Consider the following 14,783-nt stretch of genomic DNA (forward strand, 5'->3'; position numbering starts at 1 on the left):
GCTTAAGGATGGGGAGCCGGCGAACTACGCAATCTCTACAGCATCGAGGCTGAAGACAGGTCTTTACGACGACTACCGCGGATAAACAGGTCTATCAAACCCAGAACCAGAGCAGGGAAGTTATAGATTTCTCCGTCCGTCCTCGACAGGAAGAATGTACAAGAATTCAGAACTAGCTAGGGTGAAACAAATACATTCCTAAGTAGGTGCGTGAAAGTCAGACAGGGAAGAGTCAAGGAATCCATCCTCGTAACCGCCTAGTCCGTAGAAGGAAGGCTTTCTTTGAGGAAGTAGTCGGGAATTAGTCGGATCTAAGCTAAGGAACTGAACTGCTATCCTCAGCATCTCTATCGCCACCACCGAACACTTCGGCACCGAAGCACCACGCGAAAGGATCTGGAAAGGTCCGTGCCGACGACTTCTGTCACAATCCTGATCTTAAAACAACAATATGCATTTCTCAAGACTGAATGATATTCTCGTCTTTGAGAGAAATCTTCGTGCTTATCGATTTCCTTACTTTGATGATTTGGCAGTTACACTATCAGTTTCATCCATAGCTGATCGATATACATCTCGGGCAGTACGAACGAACAACTTCCAATAGAGCGTCGATCCAAATTTAGATAGAACGGAAATACACTTGTAAGGAACAGCCGCCGAGGCAGTACGACCAGTAGCCTATGGCTCCAATAAAAGACATATCGGAACTAGATAGACTTTGAATAGCTCAAACCCGAAAGAACACACGATTTGTGAATCGACCGAACCAGATGAAATGCCATCGAAGGAACGTTGAAACATGTAAATTACCCGAACCAACTGACATAGCTAGATCATCATAAAAAGCAGAAGCCTCCTTTTCGTTCTCAAGTGCAGGTATCAAATGAATGAGCCTTCAACGTTCGATTCTTCGGCTTTATGTGAGTTCAATCATGTGATGATTCCAGAGTCCAGGAGCATAAGTAAAGGCTTTCATTTAAGGTGCTTCGAAGGACATACCTCAATTCATACCCTGTGACTCCAGGCAGCGTATGGTTTTGATCACGGAACAAGCTACTTCGTTCGGTCTAGTCCGATAGAAAGACGCGGGCTAGTTTGTTCGAGAGAGGCCTTCGTAAAAAAAGTCCACAGGGCGTTAAGCTCGGTGAAGTGGGTTCGAAATACAGAGAGAGACCCCAACCACTGGCCCTTCGGCAGATGAGGGGGAATCACCGAGTCCACGGCCTCCTACTCCCGGGCAGCCTCTGAGTGAAAAAGAAAGGATATCTTTCAATTTCACTTTGCAGTATCAGGAAAAGCACTTAAGCCCGGAGGAACTTCTAGACTTAACAAATGATATCTATGAAAAAAAATCATCCATACTTTCACAGCTTAGGCATTTAACTGGCCCAGAAAGTGGCCTAATACTTTTTGGATCTTTAGATAGTGCGGGCATTGCAATCCGAAACCCCAAAGGGGAAGAATATAGTAAAAAATCATTAAATATGATACTTCAGAGTTTGCAGCAAAGAGGGATAGAAAGTACCTATTTTGCCCAATTTCTCAATAAAAGGATGGAAACCCTACCTAATGAAGATTTTTAGAATTTAAGAATTGAGTCCTCAACAAGATAATTAGGATAAAGTGCATTTAGCCAAGCTCCAAGAATTCAAATGGAAAAGAGATGGGGCAAATCTCTTTCGTGGTGTAGGGATCTCATAGGAAAAGAGATACCGGGGCCCCTACTACCGGGTAGGTGGGGGGGAAAGAAGAGTGGGTACGGGGTCTTCTTTCACTTTTGTTAAGATGTCGAGTCGGGTCAAGGAGATTCATATAAGTGATTGACTTGTTTACTTGGGAGAAATAGCTAGGGCGGCGCAAATCCTACCTGTATCGGTACTCGTTTAAAGTATGCGATACACAATCCTTTTAGTCGCGGGTGTCAGGCAAGAAAGAAATTGGGGCACTCGCCGCTTTTATTTTTAGATTGACTAAAGAATTTCCAAAATTGTTTAAGATTGAAAGGCTTGAACTACCCTAGCCCACAACCCGGAAGAAATAAGACCTATGGCAATCTAACAGGGTTGGTCTCACATGAGATTGACCGGAAGGAACACTACTCCTTTTCCCGATTAGAAGATTTTTACCCGAGTTTTAGTTGATTGTTCAGCATAAGCGGCACCTAACCACACTCAACCACGATTGGAACTGGGCAAGGTAGGGCTTCAACCAACTTTACTTTCGAGCCCTGAACTTTATGCATTGAGTCTTCTTGTAGTAAAAGACTTGCCCAAGGTACTTTTACTTACATTGAACTTAACACAGGGTCTTCTAACTGATATTTGGTAGAGAAGGAATGAGCCGGAACTATACCACTTCTTTTATCAGAAGATTATTTAACACCGATAAAGGCTTTTCTTCCGCAGTCCATTGATGACCGATTCCCTGCCTTTTACTGTTTCCCCTGTACACCCATGGAATATATAAACGGTGAACAGTCCACGTATACATAGTGGCCGACTAGTACACCAGACAGGAATAATAAACGAAAGACAGAACGACAGAAAGAAGGCTTACTCCCAAGTACGGGGATCACGTTGGTAGCTACGACCAATCTACACTCTCTTTTAGATTATTATTTGACTGAATATCCTAGTGTAGTGTAGGAAAAATCAACTACTTACATTGTATACTTATCCACTCCCTTAGATACCGAGGATCTCTTCTCGGCGCGAAGCGATTCATTTCATTATATCTGATAAAAATGGAAGATTTGTTTCCCTAAAAATTATAGGTCTCTTTCAACCTTCGGCCTCCTTCTCTTTGGTCGATAAGAATTCCGGTGGCTAAGTTCCGAGAAATTGATTCGCTCGAGAACGAAGAGTGTGCCGTCTGAAAGATATTATTTTAAGCACGAAAAGAAGAAAAGAAAAAGGGTGCGAAGCAAAATAGAAAGGATACGACTTTCTATTGTTGGTACCCCGTGCATCTGCTTCCTTTTCACGTGTGTATAGAGATAGAAAGCGCGGGAAGAAGTTTGCCTCACTCATCTTTTTTACGTACTCAAAGAATGCATTCTCCTTTTCATCTTGCAGCCTTATACCGGGCCTAGCACACCAGAGACTTATGATGATCCTGCTTACCAAAAAAACTCCTTCCTAATTCGTGTATGCGCGTCGAGTAGCTTGGGTTTCCCACGCTCTGGGTTTAGGAATAGCCAAATCCAGGCGCGCAGCGAAAAAAAAGGCCAACAGCAATACCAAATGGTCTGTGCTTTTACCAGTAATCCACCTTAGCGGCCTTTGTATAAACACCTTACCAGATAGCATTTATGGAACCTGCCACCTAGGCTTATTATTTAGTTATGTATTCATTTATTTTTATTTATTTTTCATTGTAGAGGGGTGGCTTTATACAAACTTTCGTGGGTCACAGCTCTCAATCAAGTCACCTCGTTGGATTTCCACCCCAAGAGAACTGAGCTGCTTTGCTCGTGTGATGACAACGGCGAGATCCGTTTCTGGCTTGTTGGTCAAAATGCACCTTCTCGTGTTTCTAGGGAAAGACTCAAAACCTTTTCTGATTTACTTTTCTTCTTTCTTATGAGCTGTGAAACGGCTTAAGCACAAACAAATTTCTTTTGGGATCAGGGTGGCACTCCCAATGTGAGGAAAGAACACAAGACCATAGAGATGGCATCGCGTTTATCCTTTTTTTCTAAATCTTTTTTTAGAACCCATAGGTTCTCAATAGTGAAAGCCTTATTTTGGCTTTGTAGAATTGTCTCAACTAAGTAGTGGACACAGGCCTCTTCACCTTCTTTCGTAACGAGGTTAGTTGTTTGTTCTAAAAGTGGCATTTGAACGCCAAACTTCTTATTGCAAAAAAACCACAAGTGTTCTTTAAAGAAAAGATTTTTATCTCAAGGTTTTTTATCTCTGTGTTTAATTGTTCCGGAGTCAATTTTTTCATAGTCGAAAGATAATCTTGTAGGTCGATTGCTTCTTTTGCTTCGGCCCGGTGTCTTTTAACAGCCTCATGCTTTTCCTTCCTATTCTTTAAATAACAGAACTTGACAAGCATTTCCTATTGATTTGGCCGGCGGGCCTAGACGTTTACTCTGTCTTTCCTTCTCGAGAGCCTAAAACCTCCTGAATTCGCTCTTTCTCGATTCTCTGGAATTTGTCTATGAGTGAGTGAATCTAATTTTCCTGGACTTGGCTAATGTTTAGTCCAGGTACCCCACTTTCCGAACATCCAGTCAGACGAACAAAGTTGCGGCTTCTTGAAATGACCAGCCTATGAAAGAAGCGGAAAAGCGTAACGACTTGATTTTGAGATAGAGGATATTGGAAAGAAGTGCGTAGGTAGGCCTCAACGTGTTCATTGAGCAGCTTGAGGAAGTTTGCCATTGTGAGACGGTTAAGGCCACCCCTAAACTCCTGGACCAGTCTACCAGTGCTAATACTTTTCCCCCACATCTTTAAAGGAATCCTAACTTTGATGCCCCCACTATCTGTAAAAGAGACAAGCAACCCTAGAACGTAAAACTTTTTTTTCCCACCAAGAAAAATGAGAAGTTTCTCAGAGGTAATCTCCTCCCAGCTGACATCGAGGTCTAACTTATCGCAATAATTTTTGAGTATGGTTCGCGCATGCTCTTTAGCTCTAGCGGCATTAAAGAAATTTTGAATTCGTGGAATGCCTAACAAGATTGTGTCCGCATACCTAGCATAGTACACCTTCAAAGGCTGTTCTCCCTCTTGGGAGAAGTACCACACCTCTTTTAAGATCTTGTCAAGCTGGTGAAGATAACATTGGATTAGAACTTGGGAGATAGAGGTGTCTTGCGGTATACCTATAGATTGGCATCTGTATTTTTTTCCCCGCACCAAAAATCTCTGAACCAAATCCACAAACCCAGAGTTTTCCTCACCAAGATGCTCTCTAAGAAAATTACCCAGTAGGTGGTGATCTATCCCTGATCTGCACTCAACGATTGAAAACTTCACCATCCAAGCCATCTCAGGCCATCGGGAAACGCTTGCGAAGAAAGACCTAGCACCCCTCGCTACCCCATACTCTCTGGAATTTAGATGGTATATCGAGTCCATTTCCAAACAAAGCAAGCGGGCCATTGCCTTGACTATGACAGCATCCAAAGCGCCTATCGGCCATAATTTATCTGGCTTGGTAGGATCCCGTATTGACCAACGCCTGCGAGAGAAGGTGTAACCCCCTTTTAGTAAGCAGCGTATAACATGGCTAACCTCACTATATGTAGTATTTGAATGAATAGATGAATGCCTCCAGTTTTGGAGTAGATATAGGCACAATTTAGCAAGTAACATGGTTGCTATCACAATTCCTTAATCTTCTCGGCTGGAATCTACAATGGGCTACGTACGCCCTTGTTTTTGAATCACGGAAATGCAGAGAATTAGTGCTTACCAGCAGTCCACCCTTTCTTTGAACCTTGTAAATGATCGAATTTACAGATATGAACTGAGTGCCATTTGATGAGTAAGATCGAACAAGGGAGAGGGATATGGAAAGGATGAAGTAATGAAAGAGGAAGTCATTGCTAGTAGTAACGACTTGTCACGATCCATTGGTTCATATAGAATCCATGTCCTAGGTCTATCAAAAAACATTCTTTTCGCTAAGCGTATATAATAAAATAGAGTGAAAGGGTCCACCCCGAAACCAAGGGGGTACTAACTAACAGCTGAGTCCTCTCCGAACCGCAGGAGATAGTTGCCCATCATACGGCTCACCAACTTCACTTGCCTCTAAGGGGGGCTCGCTCCGGGCAGGTTCGGATCACTTACTATACACGGCCCTACGAAGGGGTTAGGAGCGTTTTCAAGATGATTCTTTCTTTGTCGAGACGAAAAAGGAACCCATCTTTTCGATTGAAAAATGTGAGTCTGTTTTGCCCACTTTATCCATCCCCCTCTATCAAAATGATCAAAAAGGCATTGCTTCTTATTCCCGTGTTTGATCTTATCCATCTCTGCCCCGCTTCCATGTGGGCAGAGACCCCTGTAGAGAATGAAGAGGAGCCAAGGATCTTACTCTCAAGAGTGCTTCGATAGGCTCCACTCTCTCCCCTGAATAAGTCAGGCTCCGTTAGCCTGGGCTGAGATGGGGATAACGAGTCGACGATTGAAGCCCCCAACGTTCTGCCAGACACTGGACAGGGGTAAGCTCTGTAAATGTGTAGAGCCAAGTGTAGTGTGGTGTAGTAGTAGGCACTTCTAGGCCCCTTCCCGGCTACTGGATCACTCCAGTGCTTCGGGTACTACGGACCCTCTGCCATCCATTGCAGCAGAGCCGTTTCATGAGCGGGGGGGCTAAGCGCTGTTCTTTGAATCAAAGGTTTCATGAAATAAAAATAGATTCTTTTTTAGATATCTGGATAGATGGATGGATCTATCTTTCTATTCAGATATCTTTTGCAATCAGCCCCAAATCCTTGATTTGGCCAGGAAACAAAGCACTGCTTTGGGCCCAGGAAGCGAAGGGAATGAGCTCGGCTGCTTCTCCTCCACACTTCTTTATTTCTCCGTGCCCCTTCCGCATGCGCTTCGCGCGCCATTGGCGCTTTGCTCTCCTCTTATTTCTTCATTGGAGGGTTCGGATGGACTTCGCCGTTCTTTCCCAACGAAAATGGAAAGGGCTGTATCACATCGAGATGTCGATTCGTTTTCCGCCCCAAATGAGATGGGGAATTAGTCACCTCTGTCCCTTCATCTTTATGAAAGGAATCGAGGCCCGCGGCCCGGCTCGCGTCGTTCCAACAACCGACGGGGAGCACCTCAGTATACGATCGCGCGCAGTAACTGGGAGTCCTATTACACCTAAGGCCAACTTCCATTCACCAAACCCAGGTTCATCTCGTGTAGTGATTGTGGACTCGTACAAGGATATGGAGTCGACGGTTGATGTATCAGACTCGACCCTGTCTTTCGTAGCATGCATTCCCATCTGTGTTGCAACTGATTCGGTAAGCTACGTGTCCGGTGCACGGAAAACAGCCTTCGGTCTCCCAACCTTACTCATGGCAACCTTCCGGCCGCCCAACGACCTATAACGCTAGTCACTACTCCCACTGGGGCTAGGAAGTAAGCCCCACAACCCAAAGCGGCGAAGAACAAATAGAATTTGCTACAAAAGCCGGCTAACGGGGGTATTCCTGCGTATGAGAACATTGTAATGGAGAAGGTCATAGCCAAAATAGGATTCGTTTTGGCTAGAGCGCCCAAATCCGCTATATATTTGACACGGGTTTGCCGTAATGCTGGAACTATGGCGAATGCATCTATCGTCATTGATGCATAAATAAATATACCAATTAGTAGTGATTGAATTCCTTCTATGGTTCCACATGAGAAACCAGTACGAATATAACCTACATGTCCAATCGAACTATGAGCTAGAGGTCTTTTGACTTTCGTTTGGGCCATGGCGGCCAGTGCTCCTAAGATCATAGAAGCAATGCTGCAGAAAAAGAAGATTTGTTGTAATGTACCCCCATAGGAAGCAACAATAGAAACACGTGACATATTTGCAGAAATAGAGATTTTAGGCGCAATAGAAAGGAATGCTGTCACCGGGGTGGGTGAACCCTCATAGATATCAGGTGCCCACATATATAGAGTCAAAAGAGAGATTGAGTCCGAGGGAGAGGGGGGTTTTCTTGGGGCTCGAGAGATTGAATAGATAGGGCCCCACAAGTTGTTAATTCGCCGCTGGGGAATTCACACAAAAGGGAAGGACTTATTCTCAACGAAAAAAGTGCTCTCTGAACCGAACGTGAAAGTTGTTTTCCATCAGACGGCTGTTCACGTAACTCCACTCTCGGCTTGGATTATATATCCATTTGGTCCGCTCTCGGCCATTCCACACGCTGCCTAGCAGAGACGTGGTTATCTGAAGTGGATTCTCTCTTTTGTAGTAGATGCCGAACCTGCTGCTCAGTGGGCGGGCGCAGCAGCTACATGGACCCCTTTCTTTATGTTGTTGCCAGCGCTTTCCCGGGCCGAGCCGGAATTCTTTATTAGAACGTCGGCAGGCAAAGCCCGAAGGAAGGCTGCTATCCCCTCGGCCTTCTTCCTTTTCGATGAAAAACAAATCGACATCTCAATCTCCGAAAGCGTTTTCCTTACCCTTTTAATATCCCCCCCTTCGTCGAGCCTTTCCTTTAGTGGTAAGGGATATGCACCTTATCTGAACGTCGGCAGGCATTCCGGAATTCTCCTTTTTGAGCCCCGGGTGAACATAGGCTCAAACATGATTGGGGGGGGTCCTAGCTACGCCATGCGTTCAATACAAAAAAAAGCCTCTGGGAAGCTGCAGAGATTACAAAAAGAGGGTGCTTTCCTGTGTTGCACTGAAAAAAGGACAAAGGAGAAGACGCTCTTCGACTTTCTTTCTTCCTCCCGCGCCCGCCTAAGCCCGGCCCGGCCCGCGTTAGAGGGGAAGATTAGCAAAGCGGAAAAAGACAGAGGGAGGGGGAGCAGCATCTTATTCTCTTCGCGTTCAGGATCGGAGAAGCATTCGGAAGGGGCGAGGCCTTCATTTCGTTGGCAGAAGCAGAAACGATCCAATCCATTCGGGGCTTCGGGGAACCCAAAAACGAACTCTGTTTACTTTTTTCATAGATAGATGATATATATAGGAATAATATATACATCCCTTTACTTTAGATGTCTATGTATCTTTTTCATCTCCCGATTATCTTTTTTTTTAGTTCGCACTGCTCTTTCTCTCTAAATTGCATCAAAGAAAATAGAGAGAGAGCAGATGGATCCTATCCCCTATAACGAACACTCATTCCTATCTATTGATAGAAAGATCTTCGTCACGGACTTTGCCTTAGACTGACGGAACAAAGCTAAGAAGTAGGCTGAATGGAAAAAGGAAAGGGACAAGGGCGGTCGTCGCTTGGCGCGAAGGCTGCTGGTTCGGTACGGTACTAAAGGTCCTCGGACTTCCAGGCGGTTTTTCTTTTGGGCTGCTGTGAACCCTTGGATCTCGCCAATACAGCCTCCTATGGTTTTCGTTACCGAGATATCTTTTCTTTTTTCCCAGGGATTTTTTGGGTAATCAGCTCCCATGCTGCAAACAGTCAAATCTGAACCTTGTCGCTCTTCTTTCCTCGTGGGCAGGAAGCACACCAGCTGCGTGCGTTGCGTGATTCCACTGTGTTTTTTGCACTTGACTGGGCGGACAGTTGACCGGAAGATAACTTCGATTCGCCCGGCCAGCAGGCGGGCGGCGTGCTTATCTTGTGTGACAACACTACAGAGCGAGTAGCTCTTCTAGTCGGGCAGCTGTGTGACAACACTCCAGAGAAAGCGGCGCTTTTGTGTAACATGCTATGGTCTCAACGCCCTTACGAGGTAGTGATGAGTTTCACGCGCTCTAAGCCCGGCCCGCGCGCAGTTAGGAGGATTGGCCGCTATCTGAGCGGTACCACCCATCCTACCCTACTACCTATAGGGGGCCGTCCGTCCTACAGCCGCCCGAAAAGGAACTGCAGTAATCTTGAATAGGGATCCTACAGCGATAAAAAGAATCCCCATAAAAATACCACTAGATCGAGCACCAGTGATTTCGTATCCGGTCAAAATCTTGGCTAATTGATCGAAGTGGGTAGCTCCAGTAGACCCATAGATCATGGAACAAATAGGGTGGGTAGGCCCAACCACCACACTACACGTATAGACGCGAACCCCCCTCCTTACCGTACGTGCGACTCTCACCGCATACGGCTCGCACAAAGACTCCAAAATCCATCCCGAGCTTTTTATTCCACCTCTCCTCTCCAATCCTCGATCAAACTAGCCTTCCCCAGCAAGAAAATGTATCCGCAGGCGCAACAAAGCGCTCATCCCTTACTTGTTCTTGAGCGCCTTGCGCGCTCAAGACGGTGATTCTTGCTTCAAAACTAAAGGGCTAAAGCACTCCAGCTTCGAAGCTGGAGTTTGCAACTTCAAAACTATAGGTTTTAGCCCTCCAGCTGGGTGGGCGCTTCCTTCGTCTATCGTATGTCTCGCTTGGCTTCGTCCCGAACCAAGGAGGCATGATGGCGGGCGGCGTGCGTGTGCCGACTGTAGAGACTACAAGCCGACGCCGGAAGCGACTCGCTTCTATTCTCGATTAGATATAGATGGGGAATCTCTATAGATCGTCTTTTTTCGACAACCTCTCTAAAACGCATACGAGAAAATTGCACTTCACGGCACGGCCAAAAAAAGAAAGAGCTTCGCTCGGTTGGCCCTCCTAGGCTTCCGCCTACTTTCTCTTCTCTTAAGTCTACAACAAGTGGGAGAGGCAGGATTCGAACCTACGTAGAAAACCTTCAACAGATTTACAGTCTGTCGCTTTTGACCGCTCGGCCACTCTCCCCTTCCCGGGGATACGCCCTCCTCAAACAAAGGGTTCCTGAATAAGAAGGATGGCGGCCTTCGTTCTTAAGTTAAGAAGAGCAGATGGAACTATTAGATTTGCTAGCGTTCCGGGAGAATAAATAAGGTCATTTAGTAAGTTCATAACAATTTCTGTAAAGCAAGGGGCAAAGCTTCTACGACAGCTTCCCCCTCATTGCCATCGTCGGCCTTCCCCAGCTCCCCTCCTTCGTCGCTTCTGGCTAAGCATCTTTCGGCGGAGGAAAGGAGGCGACTAGTCGCTTCTGGCGAAGCAGCGAGTTCATGAGCAAGTGAATGAACGAGCTGCGAGTGAAGTGCAACAGTCGTAAGTAAGGCTCGCCATGTTCCTAAAAGGAGTGACCATCTTTTCTTCCCTTCTACTGACACTGAGCGAGCAGCAAGCATAGGCAATAGTTTCCGTAGGGGTGGGGCGCAAGCAAGCGTTTTCAGGCTCCGCTAGCTAGCGTACTCTTCTGCTATCAATGAAACCGAAAGAAAAAACCTGTGCCCTTTCGTATAGATCGAGACGCAGTACTTTTTCTTGACTTCTTCCATACTAGGAAGAATGGAAGGAAATCCTTCGATAACACTTCTTCCTTATTTGAAGAAATGATATCCGACGCCCGCTCTTTCATTTCTAAAAAGTTCTTCTTCTTATCTTATCTTATCTTATCTTATCTTATCTTATCTTATCTTATCTTATCTTATCTTATCTTATCTTATCTTATCTTAAGAAGCAAATAGCATTTCCTATTGATTTGTCCCCTGGACTAGACCTATGTAGATTCGGAATTATCCGTCGCTACGCTGTTCCCAAGGACTAGCAAAATCGAAATAGCGAAATTCTTGGGTCATCTCAATGGGTTCAGAAACCACACGTTTCTCTGGATCATCATAGCGTACTTCCACATATCCACTCAGAGGAAAGTCTTTTCGTAATGGATGACCCTCGAAACCATAATCAGTTGATATACGGCGTAAATCCGGATGATTGATGGAAGAAACACCAGACATATCCCATACTTCTCGCTCCCACCGGCCGGCTGATGGAAATAGACTGACTACCGGAGATATTCGTGTTACTTCGTCCGCACTTGTTTGTACACGAATGCGTGAGTTATACCGAGTACTCAGTAAATTATGGACAACTTCAAATCTTCGTTTTCGAGAGGGATGATCCACTCCGCAAATATCGATCGAAACTTGAACCCTTGTATAGGTATGCCATTTTAGAAAGCACAACAATGGAAATGGGTAGTCAGTATTGGTATAAGATCTATTCCCATGTTCCGATCTTTTCATTTTATGTACCCATTTCTTGGGTAAAATCTCCCAACTATATTGGAAAATGGATTGGTTATCCATAAATGAAAATAAAGAAAGCTTGATTTTTGTTCCGCTTCTTGCTCTAAGCAGAAAGACTTGTCGGAAATCGCCGGTTGGGTTGGTCCGACCAAGAAAGGCATGGGAGTGGAGAGGCGGAAGTGAAAGACTGGCTACCAATAAAGATCCCTCACTGCACACTTTCTATAGTTCTGTATCCAGGATCGGCTGCATGCTCTAGTGTTGAATCGGGTATAGAACCCAGGATGCTTGGTTACAATTCCGAATCCGCTAAACCATGTTTGTTTTCTTTTTTTTTCTCGACTGGCTTTATCCATGGGTAATGAGTTTCGATGTATTGGGCGTTTCCGTTTAGAAATAGAAGCTTTTTCGTGCTTGCTTGCGAGCATTGGAATGGCCTGAATGGAATGAATATTAAGATAAATAAAAGCAAAAAAATAAACCATTAAGAAAGTTATTCATTCTTATATTAATTTCCTATACTTGACCGATTCCAATTCCGTTATTTCAACTACACCAAATGATCTTTCGAATTGGTCAAGACTCTCCAGTTTATGGCCCCTTCTATTCTATATGGTACCTGTTGTTGTTTCATTGAATTTGCTTCAGGCTCGCGATTCTACTTTGATCATTATGGATTGGTACCAAGAAGATCAAGTCCTAGGCAAGCGGACCAAATTTTCACAGCCGGTACGGTAACAATGAAAATGGCTCCTTCTTTAGTGAGATTATATGAGCAAATGCCTGAATCAAAATACGTCATTGCTATGGGAGCTTGTAGTATTACTGGGGGAATGTTCAGTACGGATTCCTATAGTACTGTTCGGGGAGTCGATAAGTTAATTCCTGTGGATGTCTACTTGCCGGGCTGTCCACCTAAACCGGAGGCGGTTATAGATGCTCTAACAAAACTTCGTAAGAAGATATCGCGAGAAATAGTTGAGGATCGAACTCTATCTCAAAAGAGAAATCGATCTACCAGTCACAAGCTTTATGTTCGGCGCTGTACTCATACTGGAACTTACGAGCAAGAATTGCTCTATCAATCACCGTCTACTTTAGACATATCTTCTGAAACTTTTTTCAAATCCAAAAGTCCAGTATCTTCCTACAAATTAGTGAATTAGGAAGGGCTCTTTTGTGCAGAAAAAGAAAGAGCAGGGCAATCTTTCAAACTTGCATTCGAAATGTGAAATATTTATACAAAGGGGGAGAGATCAAGACAATGCAGCAGGGTTGGTTATCTAATTGGCTAGTCAAACATGAGGTGGTTCATAGATCTTTGGGCTTCGATCACCGAGGAATAGAGACTTTACAAATAAAAGCAGGGGATTGGGATTCCATTGCTGTCATTTTATATGTATATGGTTACAATTATTTACGTTCCCAATGTGCTTATGACGTAGCACCTGGTGGATCTTTAGCTAGCTTGTATCATCTTACGAGAATACAGTATGGTACCGATAGAAAAGAAGAAGTATGCAGCATAAAAGTCTTTGCCCAAAAGGATAATCCTAGAATCCCGTCTGTCTTCTGGATTTGGAGAAGTGCCGATTTTCAAGAACGCGAATCTTATGATATGGTGGGAATCTCTTATGATAATCATCCACGCCTTAAACGTATCCCAATGCCTGAAAGTTGGATAGGCTGGCCCTTACGTAAGGACTATATAACCCCCAATTTCTATGAAATACAAGATGCTCATTGAATGATAAGAAATTCATGCTCACTTATACAACACAACTCCAGATTTTATTCAAGTCAAGGAATATTTTTACGTTCTGTTCCTAGACGAAACGGAATACCTACTATATTTTCATTAGAATGAATTCCTATTATACAAAAGGGTCCAGATAGACTGAGCAAAAAAGGGCTTCATTTCGATTCTCCAATTTGGAAAATCACATATTCATTTCCTTCGTATAAACAGAAAAATACGATGACTCAAAGAAGTTCCCTACCACGAACTTTGTACCGCGCGCATTACTTAGAACAACTAGGAAAGTAAGATAAGCAAGAATATAAAAATATTCGGAATAGCAGAATAAGAAATGCAAAAATGAAGAAAAGGGAACCTAATCTCACCTCCTTCTGTACCATAAAGAAAAGAACCCGAGATTTTGACCCTAAAGAAAAAGAAGTCTCTCTATTTAGAGATTTCTCTACTTAGATGCAAAAATCATACTCCTTCTATATTATTCTATAATATGTATCCCAATCCATCTCGAGTAATTTGTATCAATACCTATTCGGTAGATCCTTTTTTCTGTGCCAGGAACCAGATTTGAACTGGTGACACGAGGATTTTCAGTCCTCTGCTCTACCAACTGAGCTATCCTGACCATTTCTTGTGCATCATCCTAGTAGAGTACTTGTATCTATGTCAATTAAAGGGACTAAAAAAGAAAAAAGTATTCTCAAATTGGACTTAGTAAATGTCAGAATAATGATATGGATTGTGAATGACTTACTTAATAATAGGGATTACTTGCCTATACTATAATATGTTCATTTGTATGAATGGGATAAGATCCAAAGAAGTAAGTTCGGATCCGTTTGTGAAAGAGTAGAATAAGAAAGATAGTGAATCTTGTTTGAACCATTAATGAAAAATAGAGGTTGGTACAGTAGTTAGGAAGTGAAATGGGCTTTTTATTGGGGATAGAGGGACTTGACTTGAACCCTCACAATTTAGAAAGTCGACGGATCAACCTTAGTGAATACTCTAAATTTCATTGTTGTCGGTATTGACATGTAGAATGGGATTCTCTCTTTATTCTCGTAAGACTTGAACCTAACGAAAATAAGAAAGGTTCATAGAATTTTATCCCCTTTTCGCGGAAGGGCCTTAATCCGTATTTTCTCATTCATGTATCACAAATGGATCTATCTACAGTAGGAAGGATTTTTGGATTTTTTGCTCATTTGTATTTTACGTACCCAAGTAATTAATTTCGAATAATGAATTTCTATCAAATAAAGGTATTATTGCGGAAATCTATTTGATTTGATACATTGTGG

General features: G+C 43.7%; 2 protein-coding genes and 2 non-coding genes across 4 annotated transcripts; all 4 read right to left on the bottom strand.

Moving 5' to 3' along the window:
- Positions 1-5,439: 5,439 nt before the first annotated feature.
- LOC120693837 (NADH-ubiquinone oxidoreductase chain 2-like) lies at positions 5,440-9,966 on the bottom strand. Its single transcript, XM_039977055.1, has 2 exons — positions 9,515-9,966; positions 5,440-7,639 (listed from the first exon to the last, which is right to left on the bottom strand). Exons 1-2 carry the CDS (start codon positions 9,666-9,668, stop codon positions 7,044-7,046), a joined length of 750 nt encoding a protein of 249 aa, XP_039832989.1. The 5' UTR covers positions 9,669-9,966; the 3' UTR covers positions 5,440-7,043.
- On the bottom strand, positions 7,651-14,409 carry LOC120693840 (NADH dehydrogenase [ubiquinone] iron-sulfur protein 3). The gene has a single exon (XM_039977057.1). The coding sequence runs from the start codon at positions 11,781-11,783 to the stop codon at positions 11,211-11,213; it is 573 nt and encodes a 190-aa protein (XP_039832991.1). The 5' UTR covers positions 11,784-14,409; the 3' UTR covers positions 7,651-11,210.
- Positions 10,316-10,398, bottom strand: TRNAY-GUA. Its single transcript has one exon. It is a non-coding gene; the product is annotated as a tRNA-Tyr (tRNA).
- On the bottom strand, positions 14,032-14,104 carry TRNAF-GAA. Its single transcript has one exon. It is a non-coding gene; the product is annotated as a tRNA-Phe (tRNA).
- Positions 14,410-14,783: the final 374 nt, after the last annotated feature.

This window comes from Panicum virgatum, unplaced genomic scaffold (genome assembly GCF_016808335.1).
Source record: "Panicum virgatum strain AP13 unplaced genomic scaffold, P.virgatum_v5 scaffold_183, whole genome shotgun sequence".
In the NCBI taxonomy this organism is placed as follows: Eukaryota; Viridiplantae; Streptophyta; class Magnoliopsida; order Poales; family Poaceae; genus Panicum; species Panicum virgatum.

What these genes read in the sequence shown, in the direction of transcription:
- LOC120693840 (XM_039977057.1), bottom strand. Translation starts at nt 11,783, where the DNA reads ATGGATAACCAATCCATTTTCCAATATAGTTGGGAGATTTTACCCAAG.
- LOC120693837 (XM_039977055.1), bottom strand. Translation starts at nt 9,668, where the DNA reads ATGATCTATGGGTCTACTGGAGCTACCCACTTCGATCAATTAGCCAAG. An exon ending in GATTACTGCAGTTCCTTTTC is followed by an intron (nt 7,640 to 9,514) that starts GGGCGGCTGTAG and finishes TTTTGACTCTAT; the next exon opens with ATATGTGGGCACCTGATATC.